The following is a 15,981-nucleotide window of genomic DNA, read 5'->3' on the forward strand; positions in this document are numbered from 1 at the left end:
CTTCTATTTACATTTGTACAACAGGTCGGGTTGTTGCTGCCGCCCTCGCTCCTCTAGTGTCTCAGCCGCGAGCGCAATGCATGATGGTATATATTGATTGGTTAGTGACCATCAGTTGTGCACTACTTTTCCCGATGCATTGTGGGAAACTCACTATGGCGAACTCACTATGCAGTGGACTATATAGTGATTAGTGAGTGATTTCTCGACACAAAAAGTCCCGCCATTGTTGGAACTTCTTCCTCTTATCTAATGTCTCACTTGAACTATTGGCTACACTGCCCCTCCATGAATTCCAGTGGTACTGCTCCTTTCGTCTGTTTTGTCCATATCCGTAAGCTTTTAGGAAGACTTGCACAAGTATCGACAAAATGAACACAAAGTATAGAAAGAAGGCTCCGTCCATTTCCGTACCTAACGTTGAACTTATGAGCCTTTAACCATTGAAGGTGTACTACTGTACAACTGTAGCCTCATAACAATGGACTTACTGTCATTTTCTGATCAACATGAAATCTAACTTTCCTCATAATGTCAAACAAAATAAGCTAAAACAAAAAACAACTTCCAAGCAGCATTAGCCAACTATCTTTGTTTTCGACCACTAAATCACAGTCAAATTATACAAACTCAGTCTCCACGAAGCCAACTGGACATCTGTATGTGTTTAACTTAACGTTGTCTATTTTCATGGACTAAGAGTGTATTTGCATTCGTGATTTAATTCAAAATGAGAGACATAATAAGGGAAAACAGATTTTTGGACAGACTAGAGCGTGTCATTTGTAATATCCGAAACACACACACACACACACACACACACACACACACACACACACACACAGAGAGCCCAGCAGAGACCTCCTACATCCTCATACACACATAAAGCTTTTCACACGCCCCCACCATTCACCAGTGCATGGTAGAAAGCACCTCACACTTCTTCTCTCGTCGACCTGACAGTGAACCCACAGTGGATAGACGGACGAACGCTCAGATCACATGTGGAGTGTGGGCTTTGATGGAAGGCCTGCATGCCTGTAAACACCAGGTGGGAAAAGAGAACGGAGAATAAAACAAAGTGAGGAGGAAAAAACGAAAGACCTAAGATACAACTACCTGGACTGGAAAGATAATGATGATGATGATGATGATGATGATGATGTGGAGGAGCGTGACAGTGTTGATGATGATTGTGGTGAACAACAGGTCAGCAGCTGAAACCAGCTTGACCATACGAACCGTGCGCCCCTGCGAGCGCCTCACGGAGATTCCCTCCAACATCTCCAGCAACACCCGATGTCTGTGAGTACACGCGAGCTGATGCACTCGCACTGTTTGGAGGCAAATGTAAAGTTGTTGCGGCCACTGCAGATGTAAAAATCAAGTTGTGGTTAAGATAAGCTCTTGATTCCTTCCTCCTGTTTGGCAACTAAAAAAGGACTACATGAGCTTTTATGGAGCGTTTGGTGCATTCTTCTTCTAGCCTACTCTCTTTTCCCATGGCAACTGTCCCTGTGTCTCTGTGTTTCTTATTGCTTTTCATGAATAGTAACAATAACATCAACACACATATTTTTGTCTTTTTTCCCTCTATTGATTGTTGTATTTTTTTTTGTTGGGGAATTTCAGGCCACTGCAGCAATTATGTAGCATACTTCCATAAAGTTATGAGACAAATGAAGAACGGCTGAAAGTGAAGCAGCATAGGCCTTTAGTTGCTTGTATGAGTTAATGTAAAAAAAAAACAGTGGGTGCTATGGATCCTACATTTCCCATAATGCAACATAATACCACCTTTTGTTAAAATCCATCCTCGTGACGATGCATAGTCGTTTGGACTTTCCTCTCTAATCCTTGTGCTCATCGTCTTTTAGCTGAGTTTTGCACCGAAACTGCCAATGCTGGATTTAAGAAACATTTATTTATTCGGGGGATGTATGCAAAGCGATGAGTTCTTAAAATGTTTATCCTGTAGCTTGAACTCTTCTTCTCTGTGGGCACGTTCCTACTTTGCGTGTGACTGCTTCCAATTGTTGATCAGCAGAATATCACAGAACTGACACCCGGGCTGTGGATTGCATCATCGAGCAATCAGGACTGTCTTTTTAAAACATTGCTCCGCAGTGCTCCTAGAGGTCAAGAAAGTTACAAAGTACAAATCCTGCTGCTCCTGGTTTTTTGGAAGAACTGAACATTAATTCTGTCCTTTAAAAGCAATGAAGCCTGCACCGCCGTCCATAAGCAGCAATTATGACATAAATGCTAAAAGTTATAACAAGGAGGGTATCTGTGTTTGATTATTAGTTAGCAGGATAAAACAAACACTACGTGACGGATTTCTACGAAACTTGGTGGAAGGACCTATTGAATTTAGTTGTGGATCTGGATTAGTGGGTGGATCCAGGATGTGTTTTTTACTTTCTTTAACATTGCGAGAGAGGGCATCTTTCAACCGTTCTGTTGATTTCTCAGATTCATGGCTCTTGATCCAAATATTCATCCAGATTTAGTGAATATAAATGTGGTTTGGGCCTTTGCGATTGTGTGTGCTCTTTCGAGGGCCCTTAAAGTTAAAAAAGAGTGATGCGACTGGTGTCTCTATGGTAAACATGAAGCTACCACCAGCCTCTAGCTAACTTAGTCCCACAGGGAAACAGCTGCCCTGGGTCTACACAGAGGAATAGAGTTGTATTTCTTCTTTGAGCAGCTACATAGTGCAGCTTTAATCTCCAAAGATGTTGACCTGAGGTGGTGCAAGTGATTTAGGGTGTTCGTGACACGGTGACACAGAGACACTGAGCCAAAGTGAAGCAAGCGAGGGTGACCGCCACTCGGCGTAAACATGGCTCTGTTGTTTTGGCCGTTGAAACATTTGGAAGGAATCTCAAGGCCGGGATGGGGAGGGGGCGAGACGGCGGTAAAGATGAGGATTGCCTGAAGCTCCTGCACAAACACGCACCTATAGACAAGAACAGAGTGCAGATACGCATAATCACACGTATACACACAGACACACACCCACACAAAGAGGAGGAGGACGCACTTTGTGGCAAAAAAGTAGCGACGATTCCCAGAGGACGTGCTGTGAACTTCCAGGAGGCGACGTGTGTGTTCCCATCTGTTCTGTTCCGCTCCAAGGTCAAGGCTCAGGAACAGTGGGGATATTTGCAAGTACGCAGCAATGAGTGGTTGTTGTTTTTTTATCCGACCTACAGCAACCAGTTGCAAAACAAGCTTTGGAGTTTGCGCATAGATTTTCTGTTCATGCTTCTCACATGAAAAGAAAGTCATGGTCCTGTTGACCTTCTCCATAAAGCAATGAAAATACAGGGTTGAGAATGTGAAAACGATCTGACCCACGTCCCTGACACTCAGCAACACTGGCCTCTGTAATAACGTTATGACTTTTCACTGAGGATTTCCTTGCAGTGGTTGTGTCGGTGCTGATGTGAGCGTCTGTTTCGGCTTCAACAGGGAAGTTAAGCAGACGCAGATCAGAGTGTTTCCCAGTGGCGCCGTTACCAGCCTGCAGCTCCTCAGGAAACTGTAAGAGTGTGTGTGTGTGTGTGTGTGTGTGTGTGTGTGTGTGTGTGTGTGTGTGTGTGTGTGTGTGTGTGTGTGTGTGTGTGTGTGTTTGTGTGTGTTTGTGTGTCGCTCATGTTTATATTTTGATGTGGAACATAATGAACTGAGGAGGTCAAAACAATCAAGATACGGATCGTCCAAATAGAGGAAACATAAAGAGGTTGGGCTGGGACTATGATAAGGCCTCACCAGCAAATCTCTCTATGTATATTGGATCTTATAAATTCAACTAAATTTAAAAAAGAAACTGAAAAGAAACTGTACTTTTAGCTTAGTTATATATATATATATATTCATGCACACATGAAGTTAGCGTCATCTATTTTCTTCCTATGTTCATTGTATTTTTACACAGGTTCAACAAATGTATTATATATGAAATCATTGAGACAAATGGAAACAAGAAAGCAATTTTTTATTCCATATATATAAAAACGTGCGTAGTTTATGTAATTGAATTATAAATGATAATTTATCTACAAAATGTAAATGCAGTATATGCATGCAAAACACTTTTCTGTGCACAAAATGTTGTTTTTTTTATTCAAAATTGGCACAAATGTTGCCACTTTTAGTCATTTTGCTTATTACCTAAATTTTCAAAATGTACTTGTTTAATTACAATTATGTTGTAATTTAATTTGTTCAATTCCATGAGAATTCAACTTCAGACCTTTAGCTCATGTTTAGGCTCTTTTTGCCGTTGGCTGTTCACACTTGATAAAGGATGTATCTTCACTCTTTAATCAAATGCAAGTGTTTAAGAATTAATCCAAGCTTTTGAAATCAGAAAATGTAAATCTCCGATTTTTTAATTTTCTTTCTGTAATGATTTCTCCTAAGTTTTAGTGATAAGCTGCCATACATTTGGATCTTGGGAGCTGCAATTTTGTATTCCCCATGTGCACTTTTCTTTTAACACTTTGAATATTACCTCTTGCCTGACGACCAAAAGCTTTAATTTTTTAAAACTTGCATTGAGTCAAGTCTGCAGAGCCATCCTGTCTCCACATGTAGAGATTTTTGCACTTCAGCTTTGTGTTGTGGGGTCAATGAGATGACAAATGCCTCCCTGTGTTTGTGATTAAAGCTCAAATTAAATTAAGGAACTCTCTCTGTAGCGTAGTTTATATCATTTTCTTTTCCTCTTCTCTCCTCTTCTCTCCACCTCAGCACCATATTGGAGAACGAAATGCTGGAGAGCATTGGCGAGTTTGCTTTCGCTAACCTCCCTCGACTCTCTGATATGTGAGCATACAGTTTTTTGGGGAGAAAAAAAACTAACAAAACATTGGACGTGACGTATTTTATCCAACATGCTGGTGTGTTTAGTCTCTGCTGTGGAACAAGACGAGCTGCGAACTGTGAGAGCGCTGATCACCCAAACAGTCGAGGAGTGGAGGCTCGTCAGGGGGGTGCAGACAGATATTTTTAGATATATGTCATATTGTTGTGTTTCCCTGCAGCATCATCTCTGAAAACATCGCTCTGGAGAGTATTGGAGCTTATGCTTTTTTCAACCTCCCAGAACTCAGTGAGATGTAAGTATCCCCCCCCATATGTAACTGTAAGTTCTGTCATTTATATCACTGATGAGCACACGTGTCTGTTTGTTTCAGAACCATAACAAAGTCCAAACACCTGACGTCCATCCACCCAGACGCATTCAGGGACATCGTGAAACTACAGTATCTGTGAGGACTCACCAGGGACGTGCACTTTACCAACTGATCATGAGACCAAAATGGGTCGAGGGTGACAGGTCTAATTCTGAAGAGCTCCCACACGACCAGACACATGGTTTTTTAATGAGCTCGGTCCCTTTGGAAGAAACACCAGGGATAGTTATGAGTCAAACCATTTTTAGGATTTTAATGTATTTATTTCCAAGATATATTAAATTGTATTGTTTATATCTTTTATGTCAAAGCAGCTGTTTATGAGGGACTTATCATGTACAAAGGTAAACTCTCTCAGTGACATGAGCACAACTATTACTTTTGTGTTTGTCCTGATTTGTAAGAACTGGGCCACATAAATAGAGCAGTAAAGTGAAAAAAATGCATTTCTTAAATTACCTCAGCACAGAAGCACAGCATTTTTATTTACTTCTTAAATGTTTATGTGGCAAAATCTTCAAATAACTTTACTTGAACCTGTTTTTTGTAAATGTGCTTAAAAGACGTTAAAAGTGAATCCATCATAGAGTTTCAAGATAACAATTGAAAGAAAGCAATTTAGGGCCGGATGAAAATGACAAAGAAAAATACATGTGATCTCATACATGTGAGTGTATAATGGTGAACCAACCAAATTGCACAAATATCAAACCATGAAACTTGTCTGATTCTTTTTTTATCAGGATCCATGAACTATTCTTTGAGAACTCAACAAAAATGTTGTAAAAACTTCTCTCGGAATCATCCTGGAAACTGTTTCACCAGTTCAATTTTGTTCTTTTTAATCTAAGTTATTACAATGAATGCTACATCCTGTGGTTTTGTCACAGTCGCTGTGTTGTTCTGAGGTCACGGTGCGAATGTAGTAACATTTTTAATCTGCACATCACAGGACCATCTCCAACACCGGGCTCCTCTTTTTTCCAGACTTCACCAAGATCCACTCGGCCGCCCCCGACTTTCTGTTGTAAGTCTCAACGCAATTTAGAAATGAAGTAAAAGATGCATGCATGCTCAAACACACCCACACACACACACAAGAACACACACACAAGAACACACACACACACCATGAGTCCCACATGCACCTGACAGTACAGGCTATTGTATGCACACAGAGGGCCTGTAGTTAAAACCTGTCTACACACTAAGTATCAGCCCAGACAGCATACAGATGAGGACGCCTTCACCTGCACCTCTAGCCTTCTTGTGGCCTGCACAAAATGAATGTGGGCCTAAAGTGGCCCACTTATAGCAAATGTGGCCCAAATATCCCAAAACAAATGTGGGTGTTTTATGGCAAACACACGATGCTCTAAGGCCGGATGTAAACCAGAAAATGGTGAATGGGGATTCTGGCCCAAATAGCACGAAACTATTCCGGGCCACCTTTGGCACCTTTGGTTTTTGCTATGGCTCACTTGTGGCCCAGATCAGGCAAACAGGAGCAGACTGCCCAAGAGCCATAATTACACACGGTACGTGGGCCAGATGACAGTGCAGACCAAATATGGGCCAAAACAATTTGCTACGTGGGAGAGATTTAAACAGCCTGTTCCTTCTCCCTCCTATTAGAAAAATCCATCTTCCAACTCTCTCCCATGTGACATTTACCAGCTTCTAATAGGAGGTGGTTTTGAGGGAGAGTGCCGCAAGTGTTCCTGTTACTTTGCACCTTAAGAGTACACTGTATCTGTATCTGCTGTTTTGCTCTTTATCATGTGTTTTTATGTCTTTGCTGCTTAAGTGACCTGCAGGAGAACAACCACATAGCCAGAGTCCCCTCCAATGCCTTCAGAGGCCTCTGCACCCAAACTATCATGGAGATGTGAGGCATTCGTCTTTACTTCTTTTCCTTTTTAGAGACGCACCGCCCTCGCACAGCTCCGAGGCGGCATCACAGTGATGAATGTCGCCTGAAATGCTTTGTGCCCTCTTTACCGCGCTCTGTCTTCTCCTCTCCTCTTCTACCACTGCAGAGATCAACTCTTTATTTCTAACATCCTCTATTTCAAGCTGCTGAAAAACGCCTATTGATCCAGGCTCAGTAAATCAACCATCTATATTCTAATCCTGCTCTTTTGTCTTTGATTGATTTTCTATTGTAAACAAGACAAAATCGAGAGAAATATTTGTGTACAAATAAAACCCTAATGCTGCTGACATTGCACCAAGGCTGCATTCGGAAAGTCCAAATAATCTCCTTTCCTAACCACTATTCCTTGACCCAGATGGAATACGTCACAGGGTCAAGGAGAGATGTGAAGGAGAAGCCGTAAGGAGTTAGGAAAGGAGGAAAGTTTGCACACGGACAGCTTTACTTGAGTATTTCCATTAAAAGGTGCTTTCTGTGTCTTTTCTTACTCTACTACATTCTAAATGGAAATATTCCACTTTTTACTCCATGAAACTTTTCTGACAGCTGTAGTTACCGGTGATTTTAAGTAATATTTTCTGTATTTAAATTAGATCTTTGCAATATAATAAATTGTATAACCTTATGTAATCTTCTTATGCCAAACTGCTCTGCCACCATTTTGTTGATGTAGAATGTTGTTGTCGCAGCTGTTACCTTTACTAGTGTCAGTGCATTTTACTGTTTATGTGAGTTTAACTTTCATGTTGCTGGCACCAGAAACCTCCTATAACCTTCCATAGTTGTTGTTTTTAATTGTTTTTTCTCAGTTAGCCAAACAAGATATAACATTTTAATCAGTGAGCTTTAAATGTGATGATAGATTTGTTTCCCACAGACACAGTCAGACCCGTCTTTGTTTTCAAAGCTCTCTGCCCAAAAGCAAATAAGTGACACTTTGGATCCAATACTTCAACTTGTAATGGAATACTACAGGAAAGGGAGTGGCACCAGGAAAGAGAAATCTTACATAACGAAATCTCAAACAGCTTTAGTCACAGTGAACAAAAGAAGCACCCACACTAAAATTAGCTTTCATAGTTCAGTTTAACAGTTGGAAATGTTTTGTGTTGGAGCCACATGACTGTAATTTGGCTTCTCTCTCTGATGACAGACGGCTCACCAGAAATGGCATCAAGGAGGTGGCAAGTGACGCCTTCAACGGCACAAAGATGCACAGATTGTGAGTCACAGGCAGAGACACAATTACAAATAGAGGATTTAGAGAAAAAAAAATAGACAAATAGTCATCGCACTTGTTTAATTTCTCTCGATCTTCGCGTCTCAGGTCCCTGAGAGGCAACCAGCAGCTTACTCACATCAATCCCAACGCCTTTGTGGGTTCCAGTGAGTTGGTGGTACTGTAAGCATGACATCTAACAGTAACTAACGCCTGCATGATTCACCCTACTTATCATCAACTTGTTAAAGTCAGAATGTAGAAGACGAACGAGAAGCAACATGACGTGTGTGGGTTAGAACCATGCCTGGTTTAAGGCAAAAATAAACTCAGAGCAGGTTCATTTTAATTCCAGAGAGAGACCTGTTTATCCTCCGAACAAAATGACACCTTTTTTTTTTTTATCATTGAAGTGTGTTCAGAAAAAAAATTCCTATTTCCTATTTCCTATTTACTGTCACTGCTGGGATGTGTTTTTTTCACACCCCCATCCCAGCAATCACTTGGCAATCAAACCGTAGCTCTCTCTGTGACTTTTAAGTTCGGGATATTTGAGTTTTGTGGTTTTATTCTTAGCAAAACTGGATTTTTGCCGGCATAAATATTCATGCATCACGTCTTAAAGCCTCTGGAGTCTGTGTATTCTTCAGCGAGTACATGTTTTATTTGCAGTAACATAACTTTATTTATACATCACGTAGAGACAGGCTGAGAAACCCAAACAAATGTGTTGTTGTCTATAAAAGTTTTTAAAAACTGAATTATTATTATTTTTATAATCTAAAATATTGATCAGCATTCTTGTCAGCTTTAAACTGAAGAAGGTGAAAAACAGTAACATAACAACCAACATTTCAAATATGTGAAATCCTAAAAATATTACATAGAATTTGAATATTCATACATTATTGTATACTATTGTGAACTCATACCTATGTATACGTGTGTGTGTGTGTATATTCCATTTTATACAGATACACTGTATATAGTATTCTGCTGTTTAGTATAGTATGGTGAAATTAAATCCAGTTATACATATATAAAGCATTTTTATACTCATATTCATATTATAAACATACCTGCCTATATACTTGTTTATGTATATATCTGATACATAATGCACAAATCCAGTATACATCCTTGTCAAGTATCCTGTGCCACTGCACTTTACTCAAGTGTATCTTATCTTATCTTGTCTTATCTAATAAACACTCATATTTAGTTTGTTCCTTCAGGGACATCTGTCACACTAACCTCAGCTCCCTGCCTGACTCCATCCTCGGAGGACTCCGGACGCTGATCGCGGAGTCCACCGAGCAACTGAAGGAACTTCCTTCTCTGCATCTTTTCACCAAACTGCACCAGGCCAGACTGACGTACCCATCACACTGCTGCGCCTTCCAGAACATACACAGGAACAGGTGCACAAACACAGACCACAACACATGTCCGCACGTTTCTGAACATTTTAGGAAACATGTGAAGCTGCGTCTCTCTGAGCTGTGAGACAGCAGCTGAGCCTAAAGACTGGAAACAATGGGAAATAGCCCTGCTTGATCCAAAGGAAATAGAATTCTGCCTTTATTTCATATAAAAAACAAAAAATTAATATCACCATTCAGGTTATTTGCAATCAAAAGAATAAGATTAAACTATAATGGCTAACAGAAATATATTTGATGCATTACATCAATGCTGTTTGCTACTTTGTTTGTTCAAAATCAAGGTCTGTTTGCAGGATTATGCAAAACTACTAAACTGATTAAACTTAAACTTGGTGGAAGGAATGTTTTTATCACTTTCTTTAACATTTCCTGGTGAATAATTCATGGTTATTGATGAAATAAATCTGGCATATTAAGGGGACTGATATCGTTGTGTCTGTAATTTGTCACAGATCCAAATAAATATCCAGATCTTGTGTATTCAAATGTGGTTTCAGAAAGGGGCTTTTGGGCCTTGGCGGAGGAATGCACCCTACTTTGTGTTATTATGTCTTGAATTACCATCAAATATTGCTGTATTATCAACCACAGAGTCATAATCTTAAGGTTTTGTTGTCATAAACTCATAGAACATGTGTCAGAGAAGTCATATAATCTCAAAGAAAGACAATACTTTTGTTTATGTGTGCACTTTGTGTGTTGTTGTTGTTGTGCGATAGATCGAGGTGGAACCCGCTGTGCTCACAGCCCAAGGCTCAGGACAACTTTAATTTCTTCAGAGACCACTGCTTGAACTCCACATCCATCACCTGCAGCCCAATGCCTGACGAGTTCAACCCCTGTGAGGACATCATGTCCTACGTCCCTCTGCGGGTCCTCATCTGGATCATTTCTGTCCTGGCACTGCTGGGGAACGGAGTCGTCCTCCTTGTGCTTTTAGGTATTTAACAGGAAAATGATTTCTAATGCAGAATCTATGATATGACATGAAGAGTTTGCTTGTTATATTTTAACAAGGTTGAGATTTTATGTCTTCCTCTGCCTGCTCATGTCAGATGCTAAGGTACTACTTCCAGAGGTGTAAAGTACAAATACATTTAAAATTTAAGGTAGTTGTACTTTTCTCAAGTATTTCCATTTTGAAAAACTTCCTCATATTGCCTATATTTCATCTTTATACCTTAATAATCTGTTAAATACCTGTTTACCTAATTAAGCCATTTTGTCACATTTCTGTTTCCATCTCTGTGTTTTCAGGCAGCATCTCCAAACTGACAGTTCCTCGTTTCCTAATGTGCCACTTGGCCTTCGCTGACCTCTGCATGGGCGTCTACCTGGCTGTCATAGCGACTGTCGACATGCTCACACGTGGCGAGTATTACAATCACGCCATAGACTGGCAGATGGGCCTGGGCTGCAGGGCCGCAGGTTTCATCACGGTGAGTAAACTCACCTGGAGTCCTCTGCGTCTTCAACGCTCATCAATGTACAGGTTTGAATATAAAAACAGGTCACGTGTGCTCCGCAGGTGTTCGCCAGTGAGTTGTCAGTGTTCACGTTAACAGCGATCACCCTGGAGCGCTGGCACACCATCACAAATGCTCTCCGGCTGGACCGCAAAATCCGCCTGAGACACGCATGCATCGTCATGACAGCAGGCTGGATCTTCTCCTCTCTGGCCGCCTTGCTGCCCACAGTCAGGGTCAGCAGCTACAGCAAGGTTGGTGTACAGACCCCACATTCTCCATTCAACTCCTCTGTGCTGTCCAGTTTGTAACACCAATTCACTGTAAGTTCCTTTTAGGGAAGCAAAATGGTGCATAAACTCATACTCCACAAAATGAGCTAGAATATGCTTTACATGCCTAAAAACATACAAACTAAATAATGCAAAACCACAAATTTAGTGTGTGAGAGATTATGTTCAACAGATATATTGTAGTGCTGCAATTATTGGTTAGCTGCATTAGCAATAACTCTTTTCTCAAATGATCAATTAAATGTATGAACCATAAAACACCAGAAAAAAGTGAAAATGTCTCTCACAACTTTGTAGAGCCCAACGTGACATTGTTAAATGTCTTATTTTTTCCGACCAACAGCCTGAAACCAAACAATAATCAAAAGAAAGATAAGGAAAAGCAATAGATTCTCACATATGATAAAAATCTGCAAAAAAAAAAACACCCAATGTAATGCTTTTCGAAAATTAGCTTAATTAAATTACCCTTTTTTAGCACAATTACATTTTGAGCTATTGCTTTTAGCACAATTGCACATAGTATGTTGTTTGCTGCATCTAATACTACATGCCAGTATCCAACTTTTATATTTAAAGTTAGTTTTTTTGCACATAGGTCTGTATGAATCACTGTATGAGTGTGTGTGTGAATGGGTGAATGACAAAACTGTACTGTAAAGCACCAGACTAGACTAGAAAAGCACCAAATGAATGCAAATGATCCACCATAATACTACATTCATTCATTCAGCTGCTGTCTTAGTTTATTACTCCATCTGAATATGAACCCATACACACACGTCTTATAACCCTTCAGTGAGGCTTTTCCCTGAACACTGTTTGTGTTTCTGGTGCAGGTGAGTATCTGTCTTCCCATGGACGTGGAGTCACCGGAGGCTCAGGTCTACGTCGTGTCCCTCCTCCTCCTCAACATCCTAGCCTTCTTCTGCGTGTGTGGCTGTTACATGAGCATCTACCTGACCGTCCGCAACCCCTCGTCCATGCCAGCCCACGCCGACACCCGCGTGGCCAAACGCATGGCCGTGCTCATCTTCACTGACTTCATCTGCATGGCCCCCATCTCCTTTTTCGCCATCTCAGCCGCGCTGAAGCGCCCGCTCATCACGGTCTCAGAGTCCAAGCTCCTGCTGGTCCTCTTCTACCCGATCAACTCATGCTCCAACCCCTTCCTGTACGCCTTCTTCAACCGCACCTTCAGGCGGGATTTCTTTCTCCTAGCGGCTCACTTCGGCCTGTTTAAGACCCGGGCGCAGATTTACCGGACAGAGAGTTCGTCGTGTCAGTAACTGCCATGAACCTCTCCAGAGGCCTCTCCTGGGCCAATGCTGGATGCTGACTGTCTTTCAAAAAGCTAATGCTTTTTAGCTATGATAGAGATACAGATTATAATTCATGAACATCTCGTAGTTTAAAAAACGTCCTCTTGTTCTTTCTGTACAATCACATTGCTAAATCCTGAAAATGAGACCTCGACTCATCTTTCGTATTATTTGGTGGACATCATGTTATAGTTGTTTAATGTTTATGTATGTTGCCAATATCTTTGGCCAGATAATCGGTCATTGACTCTGAACCACAACAAACAATGTGATCAATGGGTATGGGGCCAGTATTGTAGCAATACACACAGAAGCACAGCGGAGCAGTAGTTAACACTGTTGCCTTACAGCAAGAATGTTATTGGCTTGAATCGTGGTTCGGTTGGGGTCTTTCAGTGTGGAGTATGTTCTCCCCGTGTTGCCGTGGGTTTTCCCCGGGTAGTCCGGCTTCCTCCCACAATCCAAAGACATTCAGATTGGGAACTAGGTTGATTGGAGTCTCTAAATTGACCGTAGATGTGAGAATTAATAGTTGTTATGTCTCTATATGTTGGTGATATATGTTGGCCCTGTGATACACTGGCAACCAGTGTAAAAACTGTAAATGTGTATTGATCTTTGTACATATGTAGACAAAACTGCAAAATGCCTGCAAATCTGTGTGTAGAACTTTGTCTGTATCCACTCGCATTTGCAGATCTTCCATGGCTGAAATGTAAAATCACGTTTAAAATGACAGCCAATTGCAAACTTGAGTTATAACTTATAACTAGTCTGTATTTTCCAGCTCTTGGGGCAAAACCCATTTTTGTCCATTAATATCTATATACGCATTTACGGATTTCTCTACACGTACAAATCTCATTACACATTAACAGATTCCTGTATGCACTCACAAATCTCAGCACACATTTGCAGAGGCTTCACAAAGCTGATTATGGACACACACACACAGTTACACAACTCTCCACACGCAAACATAATATTGGCTCCATCAGTGCGTAACCTCTACCCTGAGCACAATGGCAATCCGAGCACAGACAAAAACAACGGCATACTTTGACCAAAATCTAGGTCAAGTTACTGTCCTAGATAATTCCTTGTGTTTGTTTTAACTTCACCGGCGTGCCAGACGGGTGGAGTCTGTTGCATCAGAATAATTTAGATCACAGGTAAAAAGCAGAAAGACGTAAACTGACTTTGCTCTCGTGCAGGGTCTTATGTAACCAGTGCCGTCCATCTGGTGTCCTGAGATAATGCAACAAGCGAGAGCACTTAACAAAGGTGTTGACGCTCGGGACGTCAGTGTAGGCTCATCAAGAAATCGACGTTCATTTAACATCAAGCATTATAATTGATTGATATTCATTAGGAGGCGCACCGCAGGGGCCTGTACTGATTCATAATCTCCTCATACATTCCATCTCCTGCAGCCCACACACTTCCCCTTCAACCCTTCAGTTCCTCTATACATTTAAAACAGAGACGTGTCATTGTTGTAATGTAATTTTGTTCATTGTTTGTAAATGACCTCGCCTTTTTATATATGTATATGTGTTTTTTTGCACATCATTTTATAAAGTTTTCTATTGCACATTCTCTGCATGAGTCGCTTTTGTGCGGTGTCGGTGCATAAAGAGCAGTAACAAAAGATAAAACGTACACACACACACACACACAAACACACACTGAATTGAGCCGTCTTTATCTAAATGCTGTCCTTCGGAGCATCCAAAGCTTTCAAGGACAAAGTGACCCTACCAACCTCTGCTCTGTGTGCCAGGGTGGGTGGGTGGTTGTGGGAGGGGAGACTACGCAGCTGCTCGTTCTGCTTATTACAGGAGCAGGGATATGGCAGCTCGATAACACACACACACACACACACACACACACACACACACACACACACACACACACACACACACACACACAAGCCAGGGTTTCAAGGCTACAGCTGCGAGAAGGAGTCAATCTCATTGATATGGATACGCTGCCTCCTACATGCCAACACTGAATGTGTGAGTGCATTTGTGGTCTTTAACCACCAGGTGATGCTACTGGTGCAGGGTGCACTGGGATCTCTGCTCTGTCCGCTGTGGGTAACAATATACGAATATAAGTCAACCTTACAAGCACCACACAGTTACCATCAAATAAGTGATATTGTCAGCAGCACAAACGCAAAAGCAGCACAAACGCAAAAGCACAACATCACTGTGGAGTTAACAGAGGGATGACAATAACATGTACTATTCTCTGTCTTCACAGCTGGTGGTGCTCTGTCCTTGCAAGTCTTTATAAAAGATGATTTTGTGACAAAACTTTGCATCAAAAGGAAAACTATTGTGTAAACAAAACTGATTGAACACAGACAATAGTTGCACACAAGGTTACATCAGTGTGTGCACAAGGAAATCATGGTTTTCTGAGAAAGAAGGAAAAAACACCCAGAATATAACACACACAGCTTTGACTATCTTATAATTCTCCATGACTGCTGTTAATAATGAACATAGGCTCCGCAAAAAGAGCTATAATGTACATATTTCAAAATAGTCACTACCTCTCAGTGAATATTTATCCAGGAACTACTTTCACTTATACCTTTAAGGGCTTCCTGTTGACCTTCTGCTTAAGACATGCAAAATATTACCTCAACACCCACAGTTTGCTCCGTTCCCTCACCATGTTTCCTGCCTACATGAAAACTATCACATGTTAAAAGACTCAAAATCTATAAAAAGGTAATAATATCCACACAGAAAAAATATTTCATGGCATTTGGGAAGAATTCAGAATTAGGATGATTGAATTTGTTTTAACATATACCGAAAAACACAATTTTTTACAAGCATTAAAAATGATCCGTGCTATTAATCTGTACTGTAATGACTCTAAAACGAATGACAAAACAAATGACAGGTTGTTTCTTTTGATGAATATCAGAAGGTTTGGAAGGTGCAGATGCTGCTCGCAGATCAGACAGAACACAGAGAAGAGAGTCTCGTATCCTGTGTGCTCGCCTCTGCTGCGTCCTCAAGCGCTGTGAGATCCTAGTCTTATCATTTGATTTTTTTGCAGCTAAACAATGCC

The 15,981-nt window shown here is 41.0% G+C and overlaps 1 protein-coding gene across 1 annotated transcript; it reads left to right on the forward strand.

Moving 5' to 3' along the window:
* The first annotated feature begins 931 nt into the window (after positions 1 to 931).
* fshr (follicle stimulating hormone receptor) lies at positions 932 to 14,487 on the forward strand. Its single transcript, XM_034571522.1, has 14 exons — positions 932 to 1,305; positions 3,478 to 3,549; positions 4,762 to 4,836; positions 5,055 to 5,129; positions 5,208 to 5,282; positions 6,160 to 6,234; positions 7,015 to 7,095; positions 8,297 to 8,365; positions 8,471 to 8,545; positions 9,598 to 9,783; positions 10,527 to 10,747; positions 11,065 to 11,246; positions 11,336 to 11,527; positions 12,406 to 14,487. The coding sequence occupies exons 1-14, from the start codon at positions 1,136 to 1,138 to the stop codon at positions 12,853 to 12,855; spliced, it is 1,998 nt and encodes a 665-aa protein (XP_034427413.1). The 5' UTR covers positions 932 to 1,135; the 3' UTR covers positions 12,856 to 14,487.
* Positions 14,488 to 15,981: the final 1,494 nt, after the last annotated feature.

Source organism: Hippoglossus hippoglossus, chromosome 19 (assembly GCF_009819705.1).
Source record: "Hippoglossus hippoglossus isolate fHipHip1 chromosome 19, fHipHip1.pri, whole genome shotgun sequence".
In the NCBI taxonomy this organism is placed as follows: domain Eukaryota; kingdom Metazoa; phylum Chordata; class Actinopteri; order Pleuronectiformes; family Pleuronectidae; genus Hippoglossus; species Hippoglossus hippoglossus.

What these genes read in the sequence shown, in the direction of transcription:
- fshr (XM_034571522.1), top strand. Translation starts at nt 1,136, where the DNA reads ATGATGATGATGATGATGATGATGATGATGTGGAGGAGCGTGACAGTG. An exon ending in TCCAGCAACACCCGATGTCT is followed by an intron (nt 1,306 to 3,477) that starts GTGAGTACACGC and finishes CGGCTTCAACAG; the next exon opens with GGAAGTTAAGCAGACGCAGA. An exon ending in ACCCAAACTATCATGGAGAT is followed by an intron (nt 7,096 to 8,296) that starts GTGAGGCATTCG and finishes CTCTGATGACAG; the next exon opens with ACGGCTCACCAGAAATGGCA.